The 27,036-nt window shown below is 45.2% G+C and overlaps 1 protein-coding gene and 1 long non-coding RNA gene across 4 annotated transcripts in view; one reads left to right on the top strand and one right to left on the bottom strand.

Moving 5' to 3' along the window:
- Nucleotides 1–5,355: 5,355 nt before the first annotated feature.
- On the bottom strand, nt 5,356–10,568 carry LOC138156678 (uncharacterized). The gene is made up of 3 exons (XR_011167205.1): nt 9,415–10,568; nt 8,257–8,444; nt 5,356–5,590 (listed from the first exon to the last, which is right to left on the bottom strand). It is a non-coding gene; the product is annotated as an uncharacterized lncRNA (long non-coding RNA).
- A 189-nt stretch (nt 10,569–10,757) lies between these two features.
- PLA2G6 (phospholipase A2 group VI) overlaps nt 10,758–27,036 on the top strand; it is a 46,603-nt gene continuing 30,324 nt past the window's right edge. The window contains exons 1-3 of one of the 3 annotated variants that reach the window (XM_069082132.1): nt 10,800–10,834; nt 19,287–19,334; nt 19,454–19,707. In XM_069082132.1, coding sequence (XP_068938233.1) covers nt 19,499–19,707 — 209 coding nt within the window. In that variant the 5' untranslated portion in view covers nt 10,800–10,834; nt 19,287–19,334; nt 19,454–19,498. Of the gene's footprint in view, nt 10,835–19,286; nt 19,708–27,036 lie in introns of all 3 variants that reach the window. The other 2 variants (XM_069082130.1, XM_069082131.1) reach the window with 2 other exon arrangements.

Here is a 27,036-nt window from a genome sequence, read left to right as displayed (position 1 = left end):
CCCCCCACTTATTCTATTTTCTACTTTGACCCTGTCCCTTTTCAAAAGTGTGTCCTTCTAATTACCCTCCCCCACAATCTACCCTCCCTTCTATCATCCTCCTTCTTATCCCCTTCCCCCCTACTTACCTGTAGGGTAAGATACCCAATTGAGTGTGTATGTTATTCCCTCCTTGAGCCAAATTCAATGAGAGTAAGGTCGACCCATTCCCTTTCACCTTCCTGTTCTTTCCCTTCATTGCAACAGTTTTCTCTTGACTCTTTTATAGGAGATAATTTACCCTGTTCTATTTCTCCCTATCTCCTCTCATATTCCTCTCTCACCACTTAATTTTATTTTTTAGATATCATCCCTTCCTATTCAAATGATCGTGTGCCCTCTGTCTATGTATACATGTACAAATAGATGCTCACATATGTATTTATAAACACATACACCCTCCTATATAAGCATATATATGTATGTATACATATATATATACATATATTCCCTTCAACTATCCTCATATTAAGAAAAGTCTCATGAGTTACAATTATTGTTTTTCCATGTAGGAATGTAAATAGTTCAACTTTGATAAGTTCCTTATGATTTCTTTTTCCCATTTACCTTCTCATGCTTCTCTTGGTTCTTGTATTTGGAAGTCAAATTTTCTGTTCAGCTCTGCTTTTTACATCAAGAATGCTTGAAAGTCCTCTATTTCATTGAATGACCATATTTTCCCCTGAAGCATTATACTCAGTTTTGCTGGGTAGGTGATTCTTGGTTTTAATCTTAGCTTCTTTGACCTCTGGAATATCATATTCCAAGCCCTTTGACCTCTTAATGTAAAAGTTGCTAGATCTTGTGTTATCCTGATTGTGTTTCCACAATACTCAAATTGTTTCTTCCTGACTGCTTGCAGTATTTTCTCCTTAACCTGGGAACTCTGGAATTTTCTTTTGGGATCTTTTTCAAGAGGCAATCAGTGAATTCTTTCCATTTCTATTTTGCCCTCTGCTTCTAGGATATTAGGGCAATTTTCCTTGAGAATTTCTTGAAGGATGATTTCTAGGCTCTCTCTCTCTTTTTTTTTTTTTTTAAGCAATAGGGGTTAAGTAACTTGCTCAAGGTTACACGGCCAGTCATTTCTGGGTGTGGTGCCGAGTATCTGAGCCCGGATTTGATCCTGACACTGGAGCCGGTGCTCTTACTCGCTGAGCCACCTGGCCGCCCCTGGCTCTTTTTTTTTTTTATCATGGCTTTCAGATAGTCCAGTAATTTTAAAATTATCTCTCCTGAATCTCTTTTCTGGGTCAATGGTTTTTCCAATGAGATATTTCACATTGCCTTCTATTTTTTCATCTGTTTGAATCTGTTTTATAGTATCTTGATTTCTCATAAAGTCACTAGCTTCCATTTGCTCCAATCTAATTTTGAAAGAATTATTTTCTTCATTGAGTTTTTGAAATTCTTTTTCCATCTGGGCCAATAGACTTTTTAAGGCATTCTTCTCCTCCTTGACTTTTTGGGCCTCTTTTGCCATTTAAGTTAGTCTATTTTTCAAGGTGTTATTTTCTTCAGTATTTTTGCGGGTCTCCTTTAGCAGGCTGTTGACTCTCTTTTCATGATTTTCTTGCATCATTCTCATTTCTCTTCCCAATTTTTCCTCCACTTCTCTTACCTGACTTTCAAAATCCTTCCTGAGCTTCTCTATGGCCCACTGTAACCAGTTCATTTTTCTTGGAAGCTTTTGATGCAGGAGTTTTGACTTTGTTGACTTCCTCTGGTTCCATGTTTTAATCCTTTTTGTCCCCCAAAAAGGATTCTATGGTCTGATTGCGCTTCCTCTGCTTGCTCATCTTGCCAGCCAATGACTTGACTTTTGAGCTCTTTGCCATGGTAGAACTCTGCTTCCATAGTGGAGATCTTTGTCCCAAATCATTGGGATTCTCACATTTATTGTCAGAGGTCTAAGGAGGGCGCCCTCTCTACAGCCACCCCAAGTTCTGGCACACTGGCCACACACCCCAGGACCACCACCCAAGACCTCGATCCAGATCCAAGCAGGTCAAAGCAAGAGCCATTACCCTCTGAATGGTTGCTTGGTCCCCCTAAGATCTGCAGACTAGGAGCTCCTGAGGCAGCCATGTGGCAACAGCTGCAGCCACCATGCCTCCTCTGCTTCTCACCCCAGGGGCAGGGGTCAGACCACACTCTTCCGTCACCGATTCTAACAGAGTTGTCCACTGACCTTTTACTTTCTCTTTAGTATTTATGAGTTGAGAAGTGTGGAAACCGCCACAGTTGCTGGTGATTCACTCTCCTGAAGTCTGCTCTGGACAGTCTGTGCCGCTGGTCAGGGCTGTCCCAGGCTCAGTGCAGCTCGTGTGGGACTGTGCTTGGCTCACAGCTTGGTGTGATAGACCCTTCCTATCAGCCTGCCAGGCTGCCTTCAGCAGGAGATTTGTGGGTTCTATAGCTGTCATTTTGTGGGTTCTATAGCTCTAAAATTAGAGTCATATTTTACAGGGATTGGAGGTGGTTGTGGTGGGAGCTCATGGACTTTCCTGCTTCTACTCTGCCATCTTGGCTCCGCCCCCTCCTGTATATATCTTTTTTTTTTAATGTTTCACCCCAGTTACATGTAAAGACAATTTTAAATATTCATTTAAATTGTTTTTGAGTTTTGAATTTTTGTAATAACCTTTAAAAAATCAGACCTGTGATTTCATTGATATGGGGAACTCCCAGTGAGAAAACATCTTCTTTGTCATTAATTGCTCTGAAACCAATCATCTAAGAGTTTCTTGGGAGAATGAGAAGTTAACTTACTTGCCCAAAGTCATAAGACCAATATGGATTGGGCACAGGACTCCCATCTCTGAGAACAGCCATCCACCATGGCTACCTCTCATCTCTGTCCCGTCTCTCATAGCTTATCTATCATTTACTCTTTCCACATCTCTTTACATCTTCCTACCCATCCATCTATCACCTATATCTATTATCTACCTGTCATCTATCTACTCTCTATCTCCACCTAGCCATCCATCATTTACCTATATCTAGCCATCATCTCTGTCCATCTGTCTAGCTAGCATCTATCTACTCTCTATCCATCTTTCTCATCTGTATCTATCCTCTATCTACTTTCACTATATCTGTCACATTTATAGCTAACCTTTAATAGCTTAAAACTACACTAAGACTTTTGAGACACCCTCTGTCCGTCTCCATGTGGGATTATTATGCGGAATGAATAAAATAATTTATTGAATTGATAATTTAATGAAATGGGGGTAGGCATGCCTGGTCCTTTGGATTGCTTTTCTTGTTCAGTCATGTCCAACTCTTTAGGACCCTGTAGACAGTATCATCTAGGGGACTTTCTTGGCAAAAATACCGAGTGGTTTGCCATTTACTCCTTCAGTGAATTAAGGCAAACTGAGGTTAGGTGACTTGCTCAGGTCACACAGCTAGGAAGTGGCTAAGGTCACATTTGAACTCAGGTCCTCCCGACTCCAGGTCCAGCATTCTAGCCACTGAGCTATCAATCTGACTGCCTCTTGGTTCTTTGGATACTCGTTGGGAAAGCCCTCAATGGCAGCTAGAAGAGGGGGCACCTCTTTATTACCCTTTAATATCACACAGATAATAAATAAATAAATAAATAAATAAATAAATAAATAAATAAATAAATAAGGCACAGAAGATGCAGAGCCAAGTGGTGAAAGGGGTACAGAGGTAGACAACGTGGGGACAAGGGGATGGGATGGTGAAGGGGGTCTGGTAGTGGTAGGAAGAAGAGGGGCAGAGAAGATCACTCTCACCAGCATGGATGAGTTAGGAGCACTTGGCAGCATGGACCCAATGGAGATGGAAGAAGGATGGGGTGGGGCAGAAGTTGGAGGTCTCATTTTATAGGGTTTTCCCGGAGAGCAGACTCTTATTTGTGCCAACTTGGGGTTAGCTCGTTCATACATCCAAGTCATCTCAAAGTTATCGGTAAAACTTTTTGAGTTTTATATTTTTGAAATTTTAAATTTGAATTTTATACGTTTGAAAGCATAAGCACCTTTTTGATGTTCTGCTATGGAAGTCTGGAAGTCGTCTGGGATTTATATGTCATAGGACCAGGGCACCTAGGTGGCTTCTCCTGATTCAGCAGATATTACCAGGATGTGAATTCTGACATATTTGACACAGTTTGTAAATGGTGCTCCTTTGATCTTAGGGAAGATTTGTCCACAACTTCCAGGTTCCCCTTTGCAATCTAATTCCCCACTATTGCCCCCTTTATACTGGCTACTTATAAACTTACTATACAGAGTAGAAGGGGAGATGGCAGAGAGCTGGAGTGTCAGGGGCACCAGAACAGGATACAATTTTAACACACATCTGTAGTGTTTTGCTAACCTGAGATAGCCATATTTCCGCTGCTTAAAAACATATGTAATTATAAATGTGAAAGTAATAATTCCCTACCCCAAATAGCTTCAGAGGGGAGCGCAAAAACACCGTGGGATTATGGAAATAAGGGGGGGCTCCAATTAATTGAAGAGAGATAGTATTGACCTCTTCAAACATTTCTGAGTATATCCCAGAACATATTTACCAAATCACCATTAAGCCTGGAGAGAGTGAACAGGGACACAAGCCTGGGGGTGGTGTGGCTGTCCCCAAGTACTACTTTTAGCACAGTATTTAGTTTTTTGACAGAGAACACCCCTACTATGGCATCACACCATGGTATCATCATATCAAACGCCATCATATTAGATCACAACACATATCCTGTCTTATCACATAGCAATCAAGTCATGCTGTTCTTCGTTGTGTTATAGTGTGCTATGTTTTCAGCTCCCCAAATAGATTTCATTTTAGAGCTGCAGATTATATTTAGAGATGGCATATATTCAGACTAACCTGAGATATGGCCTGGTTTGTGACTTTACAGCTTAGGCAATTCCACACTTACGGATATAGGAACAAACAACAATGCCAAACTTCACTTACTTGACATGAATCAACTATGGGAATACAGATACTTTCTTTTCTAGAGACATAAAAATAATGTTTTGTAAATAATCTCTCATTGTTTGGGCAGAGAATTTTTTTTTGGAGCGGCAATTGGGGTTAAGAGACTTGCCCAAGGTCACGCAGCTAGTAAGTGTTAAGTGTCTGAGGCCGCATTTGAACTCAGGTCTTCCTGACTCCAGGGTCGGTGCTCTATTCACTGCATCACCTAGCCACCCCTAGAGAAATTTTTTATTGGTCCATAAAGAAAGCACAAGATTTTCCAATTCTTTAAAAATTGTTAATAATAATAAATAATTAAATAATATAAATAAAATAACAATCGAATTTTAATAAATAGCTAACATTTACATAGCACCATATGCAGACTATAGAGTATATCTGTATTTACCTAGAATGCGTATGTATCTCTTCCCGCTCCAACTCTGATCCCATAACCCCCTTTTCAGATAGATATATTGTCACTCGTTTGAGAAGGATTAAGTGCTGGGGACCTGGCAGGGGCAGGGGCTTCCTGGAGCTGCTTTCTGAGCTGAGCCTCAAAGGAAGAGGATGTAAGGTGCGCCGTCCAGACCTGAAGGAAATTTGGCAAAGCAAAGGCAAAGGAGAGGAAGCAATAACTTAGAGAATGTTGAATGAGAGAAGGGGAGTGATGAACAACAGGCCTGAAAATAATTATTATTACTATAACTACATTCATGTAGCATATTACACGTATGATCTCCTTTGATCCCCACCATGGTCCTGGGGAGCCATTATTATTAATTATTGTTATTACTATTATTTCCATTTTACAGAAGAGGAAACTGAGGCAGGCAGAGGTTCAGTGACTTGCCCAGGGCCACACAAATAGGAAGCTTAGAGGAAAGATTCCTCACTTCTGCCTTTGCCAAAACTTTCAACACCCCCATCGATCTAAATAATTATAACTCACAGCACGTGAAGATTTGCAAGCCTCTCTACAGACAGTATCTTATCAGAGCCTAAAAAAAACCTGTGGACTACAGGTCTTTATCTACAAGGGAATTACCCAAGGTCACACATCTACTAAGTGTCGAAGCCAGGATTTGAATCCAGGTTTAGGATTTGAACCCAGATTTCTGTTGACTCCAAACCCAGTGCTTTCCCCACACCTGGCTGCCCCCAGAAGTACCGTTTTTGAGGCTAGCTCTCTGCTTCATGCTTATACAGCAACATTCCTTTAACCTTATCAGCATGTGGCTCAGAGTTTGTTTTCAGGTCATCATTGTAAGCAAATAGTGAAAATTGATTTGATAGACAAGACTTTGAGTCGTTCCTGAATTTGGCAATAAATACACTTCTAACATTAGTTTGGGTGATCGTAGGGCTCAGAGCTGAATGGAATGTCAGGGAACCTGGGTTCAAATTCTCTGATACATACTGGCTAGGTGATGTGGGTAAATGATCTTGTCCAACTCTTCATTTTACAGATGAAGAAATTGAGACCTAGGGATGTACAATGACTTGCCCAAGGTCACACAGGTAGTACGTGATAGAAGCAAGATCTGAACCCAGCTACTCTTATTCTAAATACTGGACCTGTGGATGTGCCTCTATGGCGCCATTTGGTTGTGACATTCTAGGATCTTGTGCCCTCCTAGTCTGGCCAACCTCTTCTAAACACTGTCTGATGTGGAAAGCAGGAGAATTCGGGATATCCCAGAATCAGGGCATGAACCCACAGAGCTTGAGCACCAGCTGTGCGAGCCCTGGCTTGGAAAACAGAAATGAGAATAGAGCAGGGATCACAGGCAAATGTGAGAGGCAGCAGCATGGTGGGCCTGTGGGTAGACAGAACTGTGGTGGGCAGGTACCACTCTCTAGAGCTGTAGCTAGGGTGGGGTGATGGGGGCTGTGCTCCAGCAGGTAGGAACAACCCGAGTTTGGTGTCTAGTTAGGAAGACAAAGTAATTAAAAAGGGAAGCCACCAGATGGCTTGCTTCTTCCCCCTGGTGGCTGGACTCCAGGTGCATTTCTCTCTAGCCAGTCCCCACTCTGCTCCCTCCCCTCACAGCAGTACTGTCCTGGTGTCCCCAGAGGAGTCCACTCCACACACCAGTGTCCCACGATCTCTCCACACTCAGGACTTTGCATCCCCAGGTCCAAGGCTCCACAGCAGGCCCCCCCCCCCCCCAAAAGAGTTATGTTATAGTCCCATCTCCAGCTGCTTGCTTAGGGTTCACAATGGCATGTTATCGTCTGCCACCCTTTGGGAATTCCCAATGTGTGAACGTTCCCACATTGCTGCCTTTATCATTCTGTGTCACTCAGAGAATTACAGACTGAGAGGTAGAAGGGACCTCAGAGGCCAGCTAGTCCAACCCCTCCATTTTACAAATGAAGAAATTGAAGCCTGAAGTCGGCTGAAGTGACTTGAACAGGATCTTAGTAACTGAGCCAGGATTCTGACCCAGGTCTTGTCATTCCCAATCCAGCCATTCTCTGAGCAGACATCACCTGCTGCAGGCTCTGCCTAAATCAGTTAATCCACAAGCATTTATTAAACACCTACTGTGTACACTGTGCTAGGAACTAGGGATGGAACACCCAGGTAAACAAATAAAATCAACCCAATGTTCATGTCTGACCAATGCTCAACACGGTACTTGTAAACAGTAGGTACTTAATAAATGTTTATTGACTAGCTGAACGACCTACCACTCGGGCCCCATTCTACACCTGTAGTCCCCCATCTCGAGGCTGTCTTTCTTCATGACCACTTCCCAACATCTCTCAAGGTTCAACACCAGTAGCACCTTCTCCCTGAAGGCTGGTACGATGCCCCAGCTCCTTTCCCCTACTTCAAAGGACCCATCATCTTTATATCTATGTGTCTACTTGTTGTCTCCCCCAGTAGAATATAAACTCCTTGAGGGCAAGAGCTGTTTCTGTCACTCCTGTGAAGCTAGCACAGGGTCTGGAAAATTGTAGGCGTGTAATAAGTATTTGTTGATTGACTGATTGATTGGTTCAAGATAATAACCCTGAATTCTTCCTTTCTGACCACACCCCTCCCCCTTTCCTTTCCTCTTACTGACCCAGCTCATCCTAATCTTCAGTCCCTCAACACCTGCAACCCAACTTTCCAAGTCCCTCTCACCTGCTCTCTCCCATCCTTTCCTCTTCCTAACCTGGGCCTTACAAGCATCGTTTTAATTGTGCTCTTACTAACATCCTAGACCCTCTTGTCCCCTTGATCTTCCACCAGACCTGCCTTACCCAGTCCTGGGTAATCCCCATCTGCCATTCTTGGTTCCAGTATGTGGCTGGAGTCACGAAAAATCAAGCCAGTGAGCTCTTGGGCAAATGCATGCTGGGTTTTGCTTGGCATGCCTTTCCTTCATCTTTAGAAGCCTAGCAGAACTCAGGATTGAGGAATTAGAAGGGGCATCTCATCCAACCTGTAACTGAAACATGGATGTCCTTGATTTTTTAAAAAGTTTTATTCTTTTTTTAACGTCATAGTGCCTCCCCCATTCCTTCCCCCAGAACCCTCCTTTGTAGGGTATATGATACCCCCACAATAAGTATAACCAAGGAAAAAAATAAATATAATCAAGAAAAACAAATCAATTCATTCAACAAACATCAATATATTCAATAGTTAACAAGCATTTATTAAGCCCCTACAGTATGCCATATGCTGGGATTATGAATACAGAGCATGAAACACTTCCTGATCCCCTTAAGTTTTCAGCAGGCATATCTGAAAATGTCTGCCCCATTCCTCATCTGGTGACCACTGCCTCTAAGTTGGGTTAGGGGAGGCAGGACTTTGCTATGAGTCCTTGGAAATCACAACGGGTCATTCTGTCTTATACTTCATATCGAATCTGTTGCCAAGTCCTGTTGATTCTCATAATATTTCTCATATTTACGCCTTCTCCTCTGCCCCAGGCACCACTCTTGTCCTGGCTCTCATCATCTCACCCCCGGATAACTGCAGTCTCTTCCTCATTGCTCTTTCTGCCCCAAGTCTCTCCCCATTCCAGTCCATTTTCCCTGCCTCTTCCATAAACTACAGTGACCTCCAAGAGCAAATCCATTCAAAGATCTTTAAAAACCTGGTCCTTTTAACAACCCAAATTGCACACATAGAGAAACCACTGTTTAAATCCATTATTTGAAGATATACAGGAAGAAAATCATTTAGGTGATTTCATCAAAAGCTGTAATTGTTTCTAGCAATAGATCTACCAGTCACCTGGACGTTTCTGTATGCCCAGCAATGATTAGTTTATATTCAAGTAACTGGAGTGATTAGAGATTTTATTCGAATTCACATGTATTTATTTAAAACACAGCTTACTTTCTGTATTAGCTTTCTCTTAAGAGCAAGTCTAAAAGACCCCCATCATCCCGTACAAAGACATTTACTTTAAAGCTTCAGTTAAATGAAGACTTCAAACAAAAGCCCCTGGCCTTTTCTCGCCTTTCCAATCTTCTTGCACCCTGCCCCCGGTGGCACTGCCCAATCGGACTCTCCATCTCTCGCTCCAGGCATTTTCCTTGGCTGTTCCTCACGCCGGGAATGCGGGCCTTCCTCGTCTCTGCCTCCCGGCCTCCCTGAGTCCCGCCCACTAGAAGAAGCCTTTTCCAATCGCCTTCCCCGGGGGTGAGGGAATCGCGTTCGTACGCCGCGAGCTCCCTGGGAGCTGGGACGGTCTTTGGCGTGTTACTTTGTATCCTTGGTCCTTTGTGCGGAGCTCAGGGAGAACAGGGGGTTCAAGACCGCTGCTCGGCTCAGTCCTCAGCCGCCTCTCGGCTCTCCGTGCCCCCTTGCCTGGCCGTCTCCTCCCGACTCGGGGACAAGCAGAGGGCGCCCGGCTGCTGCCCATAGCTGCCCGTCCAGCTCTTTCTCCCCGATCTTTTCCTCATCCCTGCCCGCTACCCAGGCGTGAAGCCCCGAAGCCACCTTCCTCAGTCTCACACAGAACGCCCTGTCCATTGCGCTCCTGCAACAGAGCTTACATTATCTCCTCCTCACCACTGGCCCTGATTCTTATTATCCCTGGGACCTTGGACAAGTCACTTCCCTCCTAGGGCCTCAGTTTCCCTCCCTGTAAAACGAGGGGGTTGGACTAGACAGCTTTCTGAGAATCCTGCCAGCTCTAAATCTATGATGAGCTCTCAAATCTCACGGAATGAAATCCAGCCCGCATCGTTCCATCTAATCAGATGTTCTTCTGAAATGCAACTCATCTGGTCAGTCCATAGACATCCATCAGCTGTGTGGCCCCTGGGTCACCCACTTCAATTTCTCCGTGCCTCGGTTTCCCCATTTGTAAAATGGTCTCCCAGGTTCCTTTGATTTTTAAATCTGTGCTTCTGTAGGAAATTCTCTTCACTAGGGCCACTAAGCCTCCTTCCCTCTGACTTTTAGTTTCGGAGGATTGTCTGGGGCGCAGGGGTATCCTCTCCCTTTAAGAAGGCGACACCTCCTGCCCCTCATCACCCTGTCGATCTCCAGGCCCTCATCCCCTCCTCTTCCGCCCTGCACTGACATGGCCGCCCCTTTTCCGGTGGCCGGCTGCCTTACCTCCTCCCTACCTACGCCCTGTGATTGGACAGTTACAAAAAATAAAAAAAAAAAAGACTCCAGAGACCGTCCCCTTCCGGCCGTCCTCCCGCTTCCGGCCGCCCGCCCCCTAGTCCTTGATGCCCAGTCGTCAGGCTTCCGGAATCGGGCGTGGAGGGGAGGGGCGTGTTTTGATTGGCGCAGGAAGACGCAAGCCCCGTCACGTGACAGTGAGCTAGTTTTGTTTGCGGAAGTGGAAGGTCCTGAGCACGGGAGGAGGTGAGTCACGGCCTGGGCCACACCGGCCCGCCCCTGTCCGCCGCTCCGGGGCCCTGGGAGGGAGGGACCGGCGGCCGGAACCCGGCCCTGCCCCTAGGCCCGAGTCCTAAAGTCGCTCGGGCCCCGCCCCTTCTGTCCCTTCCCCTTTCCGTCCCTCTCCCCTCCCTCTCCATCTCCTCCCACCATCCTCTTCCATTCTTCTCCCCCCTCATCCCCCTACCCCTTCCCTTCCTCCCATCCCCCTCCCCTCCTGCCCAGCCTCCTGCCGCCCCCCCCTCTTGTAAAACGGGAGGGGGTCCTGGCGTGGGTTCCCAGCCCAGGGTTCCTTCCAGCCCCTGCCCCAGACCGATCTCCCCTCCGTCCTCGCCGCGCCCACCCCTCCCATCCCCCCAGTTTCAGGCCCCCGTCTTTTCACCCGTCAGCGGGTATTTATTAAGCACCTCTGTGTGCCAGGGACACAGGGAGCTCACCCTCTTATATGTGTGTATATAGACACGGACATCTCCATCAGCAAGCATTTATTGATTTGTTGTTAGCCTTTTATTTTCTCCTCTTACCTGTAGAAACAATTATTAACATTAGTTTTTAAGCTTTTGAGTTCCAAATTCTCTCCCTTCCTCCCTTCTCACCCCCTCCTTGAGAAGGCAAGCAATTCATATATATATAGGTTATTCAATATAGGTTATACATGCAAGGTCATGCAGAATATAGTCCCACATTAGTCATATTGTGAAAGAAAACACACACACCCTCTAGAAAAATAAGAAAGTGAGAAGGTGTGCTTCAGTCTGTATTCAGACACCATCAGTTCTTTCCCTGGGTATAGGGAGCATAGCTAAGTTATTCACAGCTGATCATCTCACAATATTACTGTTACTTTGTACATAGTACATGTCACTTTGTATCAGCTTCTGTCTTTCCCTTTCTCCCAGTGCATTCCTCTCACCCCTTAATTTTATTTTTTAAGATATCCCTTCATATTCAACTCACACCTGTGTCCTCTGTCTATACATACTCCTTCTAACTGCTTGATAATGAGAGTTCTTAGGTATTAACTAGTATTATCTTCCCATGTAGGAATGTAAACAGTTTAACATAAGTCCCTTATGATTTCCCTTTTCTGTTTACCTTTTTATGCTTCTCTTGAGTCTTGTATTTGAAAGTCAGATTTTCTATTCAACTCTGGTCTTTTCATCAAGAATGCTTGACAGTCCTCTATTTCATTGACTATCGGTATTTTCCCCTGAAAGATTACACTCAAGTTTGTTGGGTAGACGTCCTGCACACCCTTGGGAATTAGCGTGTGGGAAGTTGTGTCTGAGTGCCTGTGGACAGTGTCTGAAGGGCCCAGCCTCAGGGAGTACCATGCCAGATTTACTTCTAGGCAGCCAAAAGGCATGAAGATGCCCCTTCGTTTTATCCCTTTGATAGTGGCTATATTTTTGAGTGCCGGAGAAGGGCTGTGCATCACAGGTTAAACTGTCTGGGGAAGCCACTGTCTGCAGGGTCTGTTTCAGAAAAGAGAATTCACTGAGCCAAGTGTATTTCTCTTCAGGGGAACTCCCCTTGAGGTTAGGCACTTCAGCCCCTCCCACAGTTCGCAACACATAGTGGGTGTTTGTGGCTTCGAATTTGTAGACTGAGGGCTCAGGTCACAATCCAGGTGCTGCCCTTTGCTGCCTTTCTGGGCCTCAGTTTCCTCATCTCTGGAATGCTTGACTCTTGGGTCCTTCCAGCTCTACACCCCATGACTGGAGTGGGGGAGAAGTTGCTCCTATGGGAGCCAGTTCTGGAGGAGTGGGGGTCAGAGGAGCGGTGGAGGGGGCACTTTCAAGTGGATGGCCATGAGGAGAAATAGATCGGGCCAGTTTAAGACAAACAAAGATAGGGACAAGAGTTTAAGGGAAAGTTAAAAAGATGCCAAGAGTGAGGGAGTTAGAAGAGTAACTTTAACTAGGGAAATAAAACCAGTGCACTTGAAACAATTGGGGTTCAGGCTCTGCAGCTTATCTAGTGACCTTAAGCAAGTCCTTCCTCCCCTTTTTTGGGCCTCAGTTTCCTCATCTATAAAAATAAGGGCATATTGCCAGGCCTCTGTGACCTTCAAGAGTGAGCGCTGCCGACATATCCATCCCCTGGTGGCCAGTCTGGTGCTGCAGCCTCTCTGCACCTGAGGAGGAATCCTCTGGGCCCATAATGATCTGCCTACCCCTAGGCTCCACCCTGAAGCTTCCCTACTCCTTAGGATGTGCCAGACCTTGGGTTTTACTGACACAGCCTCCAAGGGCCCCAGGTAATTGCTGCATCAGGATGAAGCTTTGGAGGACTTTGGGTAGGGTGCTTTCTCCTTTGGGCCTCAGTTTGCTCCTCTGTGAAATGGGAAGGTGTTGGCCTCTGTGGTCTCTAAAGTTCCTTCTGGTTCTAAATGCTGTGATTCCTCCCAGTGGAGGAGAATAATGATAATTCTGTTATTCAGCATCAGCTATGTGCCAGGTAACAGTGGACAGAATGCTGGGCTTGTGCTGAGGAAGCCCTGAGGTTGAATGCTATCTACAGCCGTTACTGACCAGGTGGCCCTGAGGACGCCCCTTCCCCTGTCTCAGCCTCCACTTCCTCATCTAGAGAATGAGGGAATTGGACCCACAGGCCTCTGAGCACCTTCCAGTCTGAATCTGTGATCTGCAGTATTTTGCTAGTCTGGGAATGCCAAGATCCAGACAACAGCCTGGAGAGAGGAGGCAGCTGGCCCTGAGGTCTCAGCTACATCAGAAAGTGCTCACCTATCTGGTCCTTAATCACAGGAGGACAGGAGTCCCCTTGAGGCTATCCTCATTTGATAGCTGAGGAAACTGGGGAATTAAGTGTCTTGCCCAAAGGTCTCACAGTGTCTGAGGCAGGCTTTTAACCCTCGTCCCCTACCCCAGTTCTCACTGGCCTACCTGTGGGGATAAAGAGGAAGATCTTGTGGTATACACAGACCATCTGTGAGGGGTTTGAGCAGAGAGAGGGGGAGAGGGGAAGAGAGAAAGCCGGACAGATAGACAGAGGGAGAGAGAGAATAAGAGAGAAGGGGGAGAGAGGGAACAGGGAGGAGAAGGGGAAGGAGTGTGGACTGGACTAGAAAATTGTCCCATCTCCTTGGCCCAGTGCATGTGAGCTCTCTGCAGTCCCACCTCCCCTAGTCACCCAAGGCTTCATCAGCAGATCTGATCTCGGGGCTGAGCAGTCAGCCCTGCTTCCAGCTGGATCTTCTTAGGAGATTGCTGCCCTGCAGCTGGCAGTGGTGATGCCATCCATGTGACATTCTCTTGTCAGAGGCAGGGGCATGTTAGGTCAGAATTCCAGAGGGGCCGCTTATGTGTTAGACCTCCCAGCATTATGCATGCAGTTTCCATTTGACCTGGTATCTGCTTCCTGTCCTGGGTACTTGTGTAATCTTGTCCTGCTGGTACCAGGCAGCTGTTGCCTTATTCTCTGGAGGTCACAGGATTGAAGCCCTCTGAGCTCAGGGGACGTTGGAGGGCGTCCAGTCCAATGCTCTCATTCTATGGGAAACCAAATTCCAGCCCAGGTCCCCTTGACCCAGAATAAAGGGCCCTTGCCAGCCGATCACACTGCTTGTACTCTGTAGTGGGGTGACTGAGAGGCTTTTAACAGGGTTAATTAGATACAAGTCCCACAGTCCTGAGAGCAAAGCATTTCTGTTGTGGTGGTGTGCAAAGCCCTTTACAAATATTTCATTTGATTCTCACAATAACCCTAGGGGGGAGGTAGCATCATTCCCATTTTACAGGTAAGGAAACTGAGGCAAACAGGTGGTGTGACTTCTCCAGGGTCACCTGGCTAGCTCAGGTTCTCCTGGCTTTTGGTCTGCTGTTCTTTCCCCAGCGGCCTCCCCACCCTACCACTTAGACATGTGGGCCTGCTCCCAAATACACACATAGGAGCCCAAACACCAGAAGCCTCGGAAGTGACCATTTGCATTCTAAATGGATCATGGACCTTACCAAAGGCCTATTTGTAAAAATTCTCTTTGCCCTTTGGGCAAAGTCCAGCCTTTGTGGAGCCTCTCCTGGGCTATTGGGTGAAGCGATTTAGCAGCAGAGCCGGGGCCAGAGCTGTGTCTGAATCCATAGAAGGAATTCCCAGTGGAGGAAATCCCCTTTTCCTGTGCAGGTCAGTACCTCTGTGCTTTGGAGATCCCCAGGAAGCCAAGTGACTGGCCCTGTGTCCCCCAGTCAGGTAGGATAACTGTCTGGGTCAAAAGCCAGACTAGCCCTCAGTCTAATGAGCTCATAGACCTCTTCTGACCCAGACATCGACTGCCTTTCTGCCAGAACTGAACAGAATCAAATGACAGAAACTGAGAGAATTCACCAAGTGACAATCCAAAGGCATCTTAAGATAATGTCTGGGGCAGACAGAAAACTCCCTGAACTGTGACCTCTGCAGGATATCAGTACTTTTTCTTCCCAGACTGAAGTTTTGGTACAGAATTATCCAAAAGGATGGTTTTTCCCCAGTTATGTAGACTATTAAAAGAACAAGGGAATTCTTCTGTACTCTGTCCTGGTCAGGCATGTGAAAGGATGTAGTTGGACTTTGGGTCCCCTCCTAGCTGTGACATCCCCTGTTCTAAGGTCCCCACCCAGCACTGACATTCCCTGTTCTAAGGCCTTTCTCAATTGTAACATTCCGTGATCTAGATCCCTCCCACTTCAGCACTTTACCAACTCAGACATTCTGAACTCTCAGGTTCCCCTCAGGTCAGACAATCTGTGATTCTGTAAGATACCTTCCTGGACTGTTGTTGTGTTCAACTTTTAAAAGGGTCATCAGCCCACTAAAGCATGTCTGGAAGAGGCCTGTCAGGAGGATGAAGGAAGCCAGGGCTTCTCAGGGTCCTGGGAGGGAACTGCTGATGTTTCCACTGGAGAAGGGAAACCTTGTTGGCACCTGAAGGCTGTCTTCAGATGTGTGAGGGCCTTGGGCTTGTTTGTCCCTTTTCTCCAGGAGGCAGACGGGGGCCCGGTGGGTAGAAGTCATAGTGTGGCAGATTTTGGCTCCATGTAAAGACTGATTTCCTTAACCACTGGATTAATCCAAGGGAATAGGCCGCCTAATGAGACAGTACACTCACGTGGGTGGCGGGGAGGTTTCCTGGGGACAGGGGGTGAATCTGAGGTGGGAATAGAGGGGTGAGTTTGAGGAGATCCTTGAAGTAAGGGAAGAAGGGATAAAAGGAAGATTCCCTAAGGGAGGAAAGAGGAGGGGACAAGTCTACTTCGGGCAGGGGACTGAAGTGACCAAGGATGTGACAGCAGAGGGCAGGACAAGAGTCAGGGAACAGGTGGCGGTCTGGGCTGGCTGAAGTGTAGGTCAAACAAGAAGGCTGGGCAGGGGGTCTGGAGCCATATTGTGGAAGGCCTTGAATGCTGGGTTGAGTAGCTGTTTACACTTTGTTAAAAAGGTTTAAGGAGAAGAAGGAGGAGGCCTTGTTACCTTCTCCATTAGTGTGTGAGCACCCTGGGGGTGGGGATGGCCTCCATCCAGCCTGGGGCATCATGGTTGTGGGTGCCCCATGAATGCCTGCTGATTGCTTGTGCCACCCCTGAAAGGCTCCAGATCCCCCAGAGCTCAGCCCTGGCCAAGGCCTCTTCGACTCAGCCTCGGCCGAGGCCTCTGTCCATTGTCGTCGTGCTTGTCATCTGGGAATGCCTCCCAGATTCAGAGGAAGGGGATCCGGCTAGTTACAGTGCCAGGGTGAGAGCTTCCCAAACATCCGGCCTCAGCTTAGAGAGCTCATGGTTTGGACCCGAGGATAGACTACTTTGGCATTATCCCCACCATGTCCTCTCAACCTTCATGAAAAAGCCTTTACTGAGTGCCTGTCTGCAGCTTGGGCAGCCCTGGTCTAAAGCTGACCAGACCCACTTGGATGTGCCCTGAGGAGGCAGGCAGTGTGAGCCAGGATAGACAGAGCAGGCCTACTAGGTAAGCAAGTCATTACACTCTTTCCAGGTCAAGAGTCAGTGAAGTTCAAGGTGGGGCGAGTGATGGAGGTGTTGTTTTACATGGACAGAGATTGGGGGAGGTTACTGTTACAACTGTTAGTAACTCCCCTAGAATTCTGTTAAAGCTTTCTGCACAATGCGCTCATGAGGTAGGGTTATGGTTACCCCCATTTTACAGATAAGGAAACTGAGGTTCAGAAATATGAAATGACTAGTTTGCGAATGGTAGGTTCCTTGCATACACACACCCTCCTTCCTTTTGGGTCAGGGAAGGAGCAGGATCTTTGGAGGGAGATGCGTTTCCCAATCCCTCCTACCCTCAGGAGCAAGTAGCTCTGTGCCAGCCCTGGCTGGGACCCAGTTGAGGCCCAGCTGTTACCATCTCCCTCAGTGTACAGAGGTCTGTGTTTATCAGAACAGAGGTGGCCTGGACTCCCATTCACATCTCACCCCTTCAGCCCAAACTACCTGCCCCCTCCGAGTGCTGTTGCCTAGAGAGCCCTGGCCTGGGGGCGTTGGTCAGCAACAGAAAGGGAGTGAGCTGAAGATAAGGCCCCCACGGATGCACTCAACATCTTTGTGGGTAGGATGGGAAGAGCTAGCAAACACAATTTCCCTTTCCCTTATCTTCTTGGTAGAGGTGGTTGGAGGTGATCAGCCTCCCCAGGGACTGTGTAGAAGGATGTCTGAGGTCACCTAGGCTAACCAGAAAACTTGTCTAATCCTAGCATTTTCCAGGTACATGGGACCATGCCTTAATTGTAGCGTTCTGGAAAGTGAGGTCCCCAGGGAAGGATGTTGCTTGAGGTCACTCAGCAGAGCCAGGCTTAGGACTATGCTCTCCTGACTCACATGCTTCCCTTCCACTGCCCCGCCTCCTGGTCTCTGCATGAGCCCTATAAGAATCCAGAGCTGGCTGGGCAAGCGTGGGCCATCTGTCAGGCAACTTGCCTGTTCCAGCTGGGGAAAAAACTGAGATTGGTGCTTGTCTGTTTGGTGAGCCAAGACCCCCCAGATACGGTATGTAATAGCTTCAGAAAACAGAAAGACAGATCATGGGATCTTAGGCTGGGCACCCCACAGGACACCTGAGAAGCAAGGTGCTTGACCTCCCCCCTCCCCATAACCCCAGTTTTATGGATGAGAAAATTGAGACCCAAGAAGCTGAAGGACTTTGCCAAGGTCACTCGGACAGTAATGGAGCTGACCGATGTCAGTGTGAGGTTCTGCCCTGTGTCAGGTAATGTCATTAAATAAACTTTGCCTTCCCTACAGCACCCTCCACAGCTTAAAAATCTTGCAATTTTGGGGGTGAGGAGAGGAGTTGATCCTTCCCACAATTGTACTTTTTAAACAGTAAAGGCTCCTTCCTCTTGCATTCTTTTCACTCTGTTCATTTAATCCTTCACCCCCATGTTTGGGTGAGTCAGCGCAGGAAAGCCTGGGGCCTTTGCCCATCAACCTTTTCAGCCACTCTAGAAACCCAGCAGAATGGTAGAATTTTTTTCAGTAGAGTCATGAAATGTCAGAGCTGGAAAGAACTTTAGATATGAGAGTCAGACCTAGGGCCCCCCCTTCCTAACTCCTCAGTGCCCACAGCCCAGAATCCCTTTGGAGGTGAGGATGCTCCGTGGGAGTGGTCAGACTTTAGGAGAGGGCCTTTTGCTAGGCTCCAGTGGCCCCCTGCCCCTGCTGGGGACATGTCATAGGGAGGATGGCACTTTGGAAGGCTTTGGGTCTTGTCTTGCTAAGTTGGTAGGCAGAGTCCTTGGTGCTCTAGCTTTTTCTTTTCTTCTTTCTAAAAGGGCAGGTAGACTTGATTGGTAATGTGTGATTGGTAATGTGGTAAAAGGAGAGGGGTCACTGGGCTGGGAGTTGGAGGACCTGGGATCAGGTCTGGTTCTAAACTAACTGTGTGACCTTGGGCCAGTCACTTCCTTCTCCAGGTCTGTTTACTCATCTATAAAATGGGAATTAAAATAAAATTGGTACAAGAATTCCTGCATGACTGTCTGCAGTGTATGTAAAGTGCTTTGTAAACCACAGAATACTAGCTGTGAGCTTATCCTAAAGGCCATGGAGCAAATAAATGTCTACCTGCCCCTTGAGTGGTCTTACCATGGTGTTGAAGCCCCTTTTCCCAGTTCAGTTCCTTGTGACTTTTAGCATATCCACAACAGAGGATAGAGCCCACTTACATATCTCTGTTGGAGAAACTGAGGCAAGAGATGGGCAGTTGTCTGGATTCCCTTCAAATAGTCTGTCAGGGACAGAGCCAAGAAGAGATTCCTTGAATTGTGGAGCCCTCTCCCTCAAGCCAGTCTCTACCAACCCCTCCTTTCTTTCCAGTGCCCATTTGGGGACCTTGCTGAAGCTTCTTGTGTCAGCCTTCCTCTCAGTGGTGTTTCTCTTTTCTCTTTTCTCTCCCTCCTTTTCAGTGACCTCTTGGGGACCTTGCTGAAGCTTTCGAGGACTCCAAGCCCCAAGTTGGTGGCAGAAGCCCTAGTGGGGAGGAAGAGGGACGTCTGGGCAGAAAGTGTACCACAATTGGTGAGGTGGGATGGGGGACCACGCCCAGCTGACCACAGACCCCGTTTTCTTCCAGACGGAGGGAGAAGAAAACAAGACCAACCCCCCCACACCCGGGAAGATGCAGTTCTTCGGCCGCCTGGTCAACACAATTAGCAATGTCACCAGCTTGTTTTCCAACCCATATCGGGTGAAAGAAGTGCCTGTGGCTGACTATAGAGCCTGTGTCCAGCTCAGGGAAGAAGGACAGTTGATTTTGTTCAAGAACAGCCCTCATCGCACCTGGGACTGCCTACTAGTGAATCCCAGATCCCCACAGAATGGATTCCGGTGGGTGGTAGGCCCCGATGCTTCTTTTTATTTATTCCTGATGGTGGTGGCCATAGGGGAGTATGGGTGGTTTGGAGACCACTCAGCTAGGAATCAGAGCTTGGAAAGTCTTACAGGGTCACAGATTTAGAACTAGAAAGGGATCGTGTACTCTGACCTCCTCATTGTGCAGTTGAGGGAAACTGAGGCCCAGGGAGAAGAAATTACTTCCCCAAGGTCACACAGTGGTAGAACTAGGATTTTAATCCAGTCCTTATAACTAAATCCAGTGATCTCTCCACTATACCACATTCTCGTGCTGGGCCTGAGAGGTGGTATGAGCCACAGAGCAGAGAAGAGTATATTGGGGATCAAGAGATACCTTGATTCAAATCTCAGTTCTTAGTGGCATTCTGAGATACTGCAATCCGAGCTCTCCTCTCCTCCATCGTAGTGGCCGCTAAATCATGTGTGATCCAGGCTGTGGCAATGCTGCTGTGAGTTCTTGTGGGTCTTTGGGGGTGATTCTCTTTTCTTTGTGTGTGGCTTAGGCATCCCTGGTCTCATAATAGCTCTTTATCTTTTTTTCTGTTAACTCATTCTTCCACCCTTACTTCATGTTAGGGCCAGGCATGTTGCTACCTTGTATGGTCTTGGCATCTATTGTCTGGGGTCAAGAGGTTTGGGCTAGGGACTGCAGATTTTCTCAGGCCATGTGCAGTGTGATAAAGGCTATGGTCTGATTGCTGCCCTCCTGAACTCTCCAGTTTGAGTCTGGGTCACCTGGCATCAGACTTGCCCCTGCACAGAATTCTAGGAAACAATTGCTGGCCTTGGCCCTTCTCAGAAAGTGTGGACGGTTCTTCGGGCACAGAGTGAGGCTCCCTCCAGTCTTACACTTCTTGGCAGTTTTACGTTGCCACATGTGCTGAAGTCTGAAGTCATGATCTCGTGGTGGGGTCAGAGATAAAGCACTAGCCTTGCTTCTCTACTTGTGTCTCATGCCCAGGACCTGAGTCCCTTCTCTTCTAATTCAATTTTTAATTTATTAATTTGTTTGTTTCCTTTTAGTTTACAGGATTCAATTCCACAATTCCTTGAATTTCACATTTTGTCCCCCTCCTTCCCCTCCACCACCCACGGCGTCTTATAATCAAGTATAGAATCTGTAAATACTTTCACATTGTACAATGGTCAGGTTATAAGGATGGATTGTACCAGCTGGAATGAAAAATGGTAAAGAGGACATAAAATCAAATAAGAGAACGAAAAAGATCAGGTATTTTGCTTCCACCTGGATATAAATTTAGTTCTTTCTAGTTCTTTCTCTGGATGCACATTTTTCTCTCCATCATGCGTCTTTTGGGATTGACTTATATCCCTGCATTGTTGAGAAGAGTCCAGTCTATCAAAGTTGGTCATCACACATACGTTGTGTCTGTAATTGTGTACAAATTCCTCCTGGTTCTACTCTTCTCACTCAGCATCAGTTCTTTTAAGCCTCTCCAGGTAAATATGAAGACCGCCTGCTCCCCGTTTCTTATAGCGCAATAATATTCCATAACATGCATATACCACAACTTGTTCATCCATTCCCCAATTGATGGACACCCCCTTAATTTCCAATTCTTTGCCACAACAAAAAGAGCTGCTATAAACATTTTTGTACATATGGGTCTTTCTCCCATTTCTATGATCTCTTTGGGATATAACCCTAGGAGTGGTATTGCTGGATCAAAGGGTATGAAAGTATTTATAGCCCTTTGGGCATAGTTCCAGATTGCTTTCCAGAAAGGCTGGATCAGTTCACAACTCCACCAACAATGCATTAGTGTTCCAGTTTGCCCACATCTTCTCCAGCATTTGTCATTTTCCTGTTTTGTCATCTTAGCCAATCTAACTGGTAAGATGTGGTACCTCAGAGTTGTTTTGATTTGCATTTCTCTAATCAATAGTGAATTAGAGCATTTCTTCATGTGCTTATAGATAGCTTTAATTTCTTTCTCTGAAAACTGCCTGTTCATATCCTTTGACCATTTATCAATTGGGGAATGACTTGTATTCTTATAAATTTGACTCAGTTCTCTGTATATTTTAGAGATGAGTCCTTTGTCAGAGACATAGGTTGTAAAGATTCTTTCCCAATTTCCCACCTCCCTCCTAATCTTGGTTACATTGGCTTTATTTGTACAGAAACTTTTCAATTTCATGTAGTCAAAATTATCCATTTTACATTTTATAATGTTCTCTAATTCCTGTTTCGTCATAAAGTCATTCCCTCTCCACAAGTCTGATAGATAAACTATTCCTTGTTTTAGCAGACTGCTTACAGTATCAACCTTTATACCTAGATCATGAACCCATTTAGACTTGATTTTGGTATATGGTGTTAGATAATTGTCTATGTCCAGTTTCTGCCATACTATATTCCAGTTTTCCCAGCAGTTTTTGTCAAATAGTGAGTTCTTATCCCAAAAACCAGGGTCTGGGGGTTTATCAAACAATACATTACTGTAGTCGTTGACTTCTGAATCTCGTGTGCCTAATCTATTCCATTGATCCACTCCTCTATTCCTAAGCCAGTACCAAGTAGTTTTGATGACTGCTGCTTTATAGTACAGATTGAAATCTGGTAAAGCTAGTCCACCTTCCCTAGCATTTTTTTTCATTAATTCCCTTGATATTCTGGACCGTTTATTCTTCCAGATGAATTTTGTTACTATTTTTTCTAACTCTATAAAGTAGTTTTTTGGTAAATTAATTAGTATGGCACTAAATATATAATTTAATTTAGGTAAAATTGTCATTTTTATTATATTAGCTCGACCCAGCCATGAGCAATTGATATTTTTCCAATTAGTTAGATCTGACTTTATTTGTGTGAAAAGTGTTTTGTAGTTATGATCATACAGGTCCTGGGTTTGTTTTGGCAGGTAGATTCCCAAATATTTTATAATGTCTACAGTAACTTTAAATGGGATTTCTCTTTCTACTTCTTGCTGTTGAGTTTCATTGGAAATATATAGGAATGCCGAGGATTTATGTGGGTTTATTTTATATCCTGCAACTTTGCCAAATTTATTTATTGTCTCAAGCAGTTTTTTACTTGATTCTCTAGGATTCTCTAAGTATATCATCATATCATCTGCGAAGAGTGATAGCTTGGTCTCTTCTTTGCCTAACTTGATTCCTTTGATTTCTTTTTCTTTTCTAATTGCTACTGCTAACATTTCTAGTACCAGATTGAATAAGAGGGGTGATAGTGGACACCCTTGTTTCACCCCTGATCTTATGGGAAATGCTTCCAGCTTCTCCCCATTGCATATAATACTTGCTGATGGCTTTAAATAGATGCTACCTATTATTTTAAGGAAGGCTCCATTTATTCCTATACTTTCTAATGTTTTTAATAGGAATGGATGTTGTATTTTGTCAAAAGCCTTTTCTGCATCTATTGAGATGATCATGTGGTTTCTGCTAGTTTTATTGTTGATATGCTCAATTATACTGATGGTTTTCCTAATATTAAACCATCCTTGCATTCCTGGAATAAATCCTACCTGATCAAAGTGTATTATTCTTGAGATAAGTTGCTGTAGTCTTTTGGCTAGTATTTTATTTAGAATTTTTGCATCTATATTCATGAGGGAGATTGGTCTATAATTTTCTTTCTCTGTTTTATCTCTTCCTGATTTAGGTATCAGTACCATATTTGTGTCATAAAAAGAATTTGGTAGGACTCCTTCTTCACTAATTTTCCCAAATAATTTGTAGAGTATTGGAATCAATTGTTCTTTAAATGTTTGATAGAATTCACTAGTGAATCCATCTGGCCCTGGAGATTTTTTCCTAGGGAGGTGACTGATGGCTTGTTCAATTTCTTTTTCTGAGATGGGATTATTTAAGTAATTTACTTCCTCTTCAGTTAATCTGGGCAACTTGTATGTTTCTAAATATTCATGCATTTCCCTAAGATTGTCAAATTTATGTGCATACAATTGGGAAAAATAATTCCTAATTATTGTTTTGATTTCCTCTTCATTGGAGGTAGATTCACCCTTTTCATTTTTGATACTCATAATTTGGTTTTCTTCTTTCTTTTTTTTATCATATTGACTAAGGGTCTATCAATTTTGTTGGTTTTTTTTCATAAAACCAGCTCTTGGTTTTATTTATTAGTTCAATAGTTTTCTTAATTTCGATTTTATTAATCTCTCCTTTAGTCTTCAATATTTCTAGTTTAGAATTTAATTGGGGATTTTGAATTTGTTCTTTTTCTAGGTTTTTTAATTGCATGCCCAATTTGTTGAGCTCCCTTTTCTCTAATTTAATCATGTATGCACTCAGGGATATAAAACTTCCCCTAAGAACTGCCTTTAATGCATCCCACAGTTTTTGGTATGTTGTCTCATTATTATCATTCTCTTGAATGAAATTACTGATTGTTTCTATAATTTCTTGTTTGACCCACTCATTCTTTAGTATCAAATTGTTTAATTTCCAGTTAGTTTTTAGTCTGTCTTTCCTTGGCCCTTTATTGCATATAATTTTTATTGTATCATGATCTGAGAATGATGCGTTTAATATTTCTGCCTTACTGCATAGAATTGTGAGGTTTTTATGCCCTAGAACATGGTCAATTTTTGAATATATGCCATGAACTGCTGAGAAGAAAGTATATTCCTTTTTATCCCCATTCAGTTTTCTCCTGAGATCTATCATACCTATCCTCTCTAAAATCCTGTTCACCTCCTTAACTTCTTTCTTGTTTATTTTGAAGTTGGATTTATCAAGTTCAGATAGGGGGAGATTAAGGTCTCCCACTAGTATAGTTTTGCTATCTATTTCTTCCTCTAATTCCTTTAGCTTCACCTCTAGGAATTTGGATGCTACACCACTTGGTGCATATATGTTAAGTAGTGATATTGCTTCATTCTCGATGGTGCCTTTTAACAGGATATAGTTTGCTTCCTTATCTCTTTTAATTAGGTCAATTTTTGCATTTGCTTTATCTGAGATAAGGATTGCGACCCCTGCTTTTTTTACTTTAGCTGAGGCATGATACATTTTACTCCAGCCTTTTACCTTTACCCTGTGTGTATCCCTCTGTTTCAAATGTGTTTCTTGTAAACAGCATATTGTAGGATTATGATTTCTAATCCATTCTGCTATCCGTCTCCGTTTTATAGGAGAGTTCATTCCATTCACATTTACAGTTATGATTGTTATCTGTTTCTTTCCTTCCATCCTATTCCTGCCCCTGTTAATGTTTGTATTTTCCCTCCCTTCTCCCTTCCCCCCCTTAATAGTTTTCCTTTTGACCACCGCCTCCCTCAGTGTTCCCTTTTCGGCCCCCCTCCCTTTTCCTCCCCTTTTCCCCTTACTACTTCCCTCCCTATAAATCACTCCCACCCCCCTTTTGTAACCCTTTCCCCCTCCTACTGCCTGTAGGATATTGTTATACTTAATGAGGTATGCTATTTTTTCTTCGCATCAAGAATGACAGGAACAGATCTCATGCGAAGCTCCTCTCCCTCCCCTCTTTCCCTCTAGGATGATGTGTGTTCTCCTTGTTTACCTTTCTAAGTCACTGTTGCTTCTCGTAATTGGAGGATGAATTTTCCATTGAGTTCTGGCTTTTTTATCAAGAAGGTCTGGAACTCTGTTATATCATTGAATGACCATCTCTTTGCCTGGAAGAATATGCTCAGTCTTGCTGGGTATGTGATCCTTGGTTGTAATCCGAGCTGTTTTGCCTTCCTGAAAATTGTATTCCACTGCCTCCAATCTTTCAGTGTGGAGGCTGACAAATCCTGTGCAATCCTCACTGTGGACCCTCGATATTTGAATTGTTTCTTTCTGGCCGCTTGAAGTATTTTCTCTTTTATCTGGTAGTTCTGGAGTTTGGCCACAACATTTCGAGGATTTTTCAGTTTGGGATCTCTTACAGCAGGTGTACGGTGGATTCTGTTGATTTCTATTTTCCCCTCAGGTTCTAGTATCTCAGGGCAGTTTTCCTTAACGAGCTCTTGGAGAATGTTGTCCAGGCTCATTTTTTCATCATAATTTTCTGGTAGGCCTATGATTCTCAGATTATCTCTCCTGGATCTGTTTTCCAGGTCAGTTATTTTTTCTTTGAGGTATTTTACCTCTTTTTCTAATTTTTCATTTTTGTTGTTTTGCTTGGCTAATTCTTGGTTCCTCATAGAGTTATTTGTTTCCATTTGTTTAATTCTGGTTTTTAGCAAATCATTTTCCTTGGTTAATTTTTGAAGCTCCTTTTCCATATCATACACTTTTCTTTTTAGAGAGATGTTTTCCTCATTATAATGTTTTTCGAATTCTGCTATTTTCGTTTTGAGAGAATGATTCATTTTGTCTTCTATCTCATTTTGCTTTCAAAGTTCCTTTTGATCTCATCTAGGAGAGCCTTCTGTGCTTGGGATCCATTCCCTGTTGAAGTCTCAGCTGTGGGTGTGGAGTCCACAGTGTCTCCCTCTTGGGTTGGTTCCTCCCTCTGAGGATAGTAGGACTCTAGAGTCTTTGTCTTTGTAGTCTGCTTTCTACCCATTTTGAGGCAGGGTCCTAGCCACGCCCTTCCTCTAGGATCCCAAGCCTTTACTGTAGAGGGTTTTGCCCTGGGGCAAGAGTTACTATATTTTCAGGGTCAGAGGGGGGGTTTGGAGCAAGTGGGGTTCACTCTGCCATCCTTGTCTTTGGAGGTCCTGAAAGGGGCTTTAAAAAAAAAAAAAGATTTCTGGGCTATGAAGTGGTAGCCCCAGGAGTATTTGCTGTCCAGGACAGGGGCCCTGTATTTGGTTCTTACCATGCTCTTTCCAGTCCCAGCCCTTTGGTGATAGGCTTGGTAGTGGACCTTGTGGTTGGTGGGAAGACTTGCCCTCCGAGTTGATCAGGCCCCTTCCAGGCCTGCGTCTGCCACGCCTTCCCACACAGGCCACCGCGCCGTCGCCCGCTATTATTCCTTATTAGAACTTGTCCTTTGCATCTATGTATTGATAAATCTGGAAACGGCCACAGCTGCTGCTGATCTGGAGTCCCTCTGGCTGGTGGCTGGTCAGGCCCGCCCTGGGGCTGAAGCCTTGGCGTGGGGCTGGACTCGGCTCCCAGAGCGCTGCGCTGGCCGGCCGATTTCTGCCTGCCTGCCGGGCTGTTCTCAGCGGGAGGTTAGCTTCTCTGTGTCATTTTGTGGGCTCTGCAGCTCCAAAGTTTGTTTAGAGTCCCCTTTTTACATGGATTGGGGAGGGTGGAAGCCGGAGCCGCGGGAGGGTCGTGCTTCTACTCCGCCATCTTGGCTCCGCCCCCCCCCCCCCCCCCCCCCCCCCCCCCCCC

This window comes from Petaurus breviceps, unplaced genomic scaffold (genome assembly GCF_028583685.1).
Source record: "Petaurus breviceps papuanus isolate PSGF00001 unplaced genomic scaffold, PetGlider_PUasm1.0 156, whole genome shotgun sequence".
Classification (NCBI taxonomy): Eukaryota; Metazoa; Chordata; class Mammalia; order Diprotodontia; family Petauridae; genus Petaurus; species Petaurus breviceps.
Note: the sequence above shows the minus strand (reverse complement) of the source record. Positions and strands in the feature narration are given on the sequence as shown.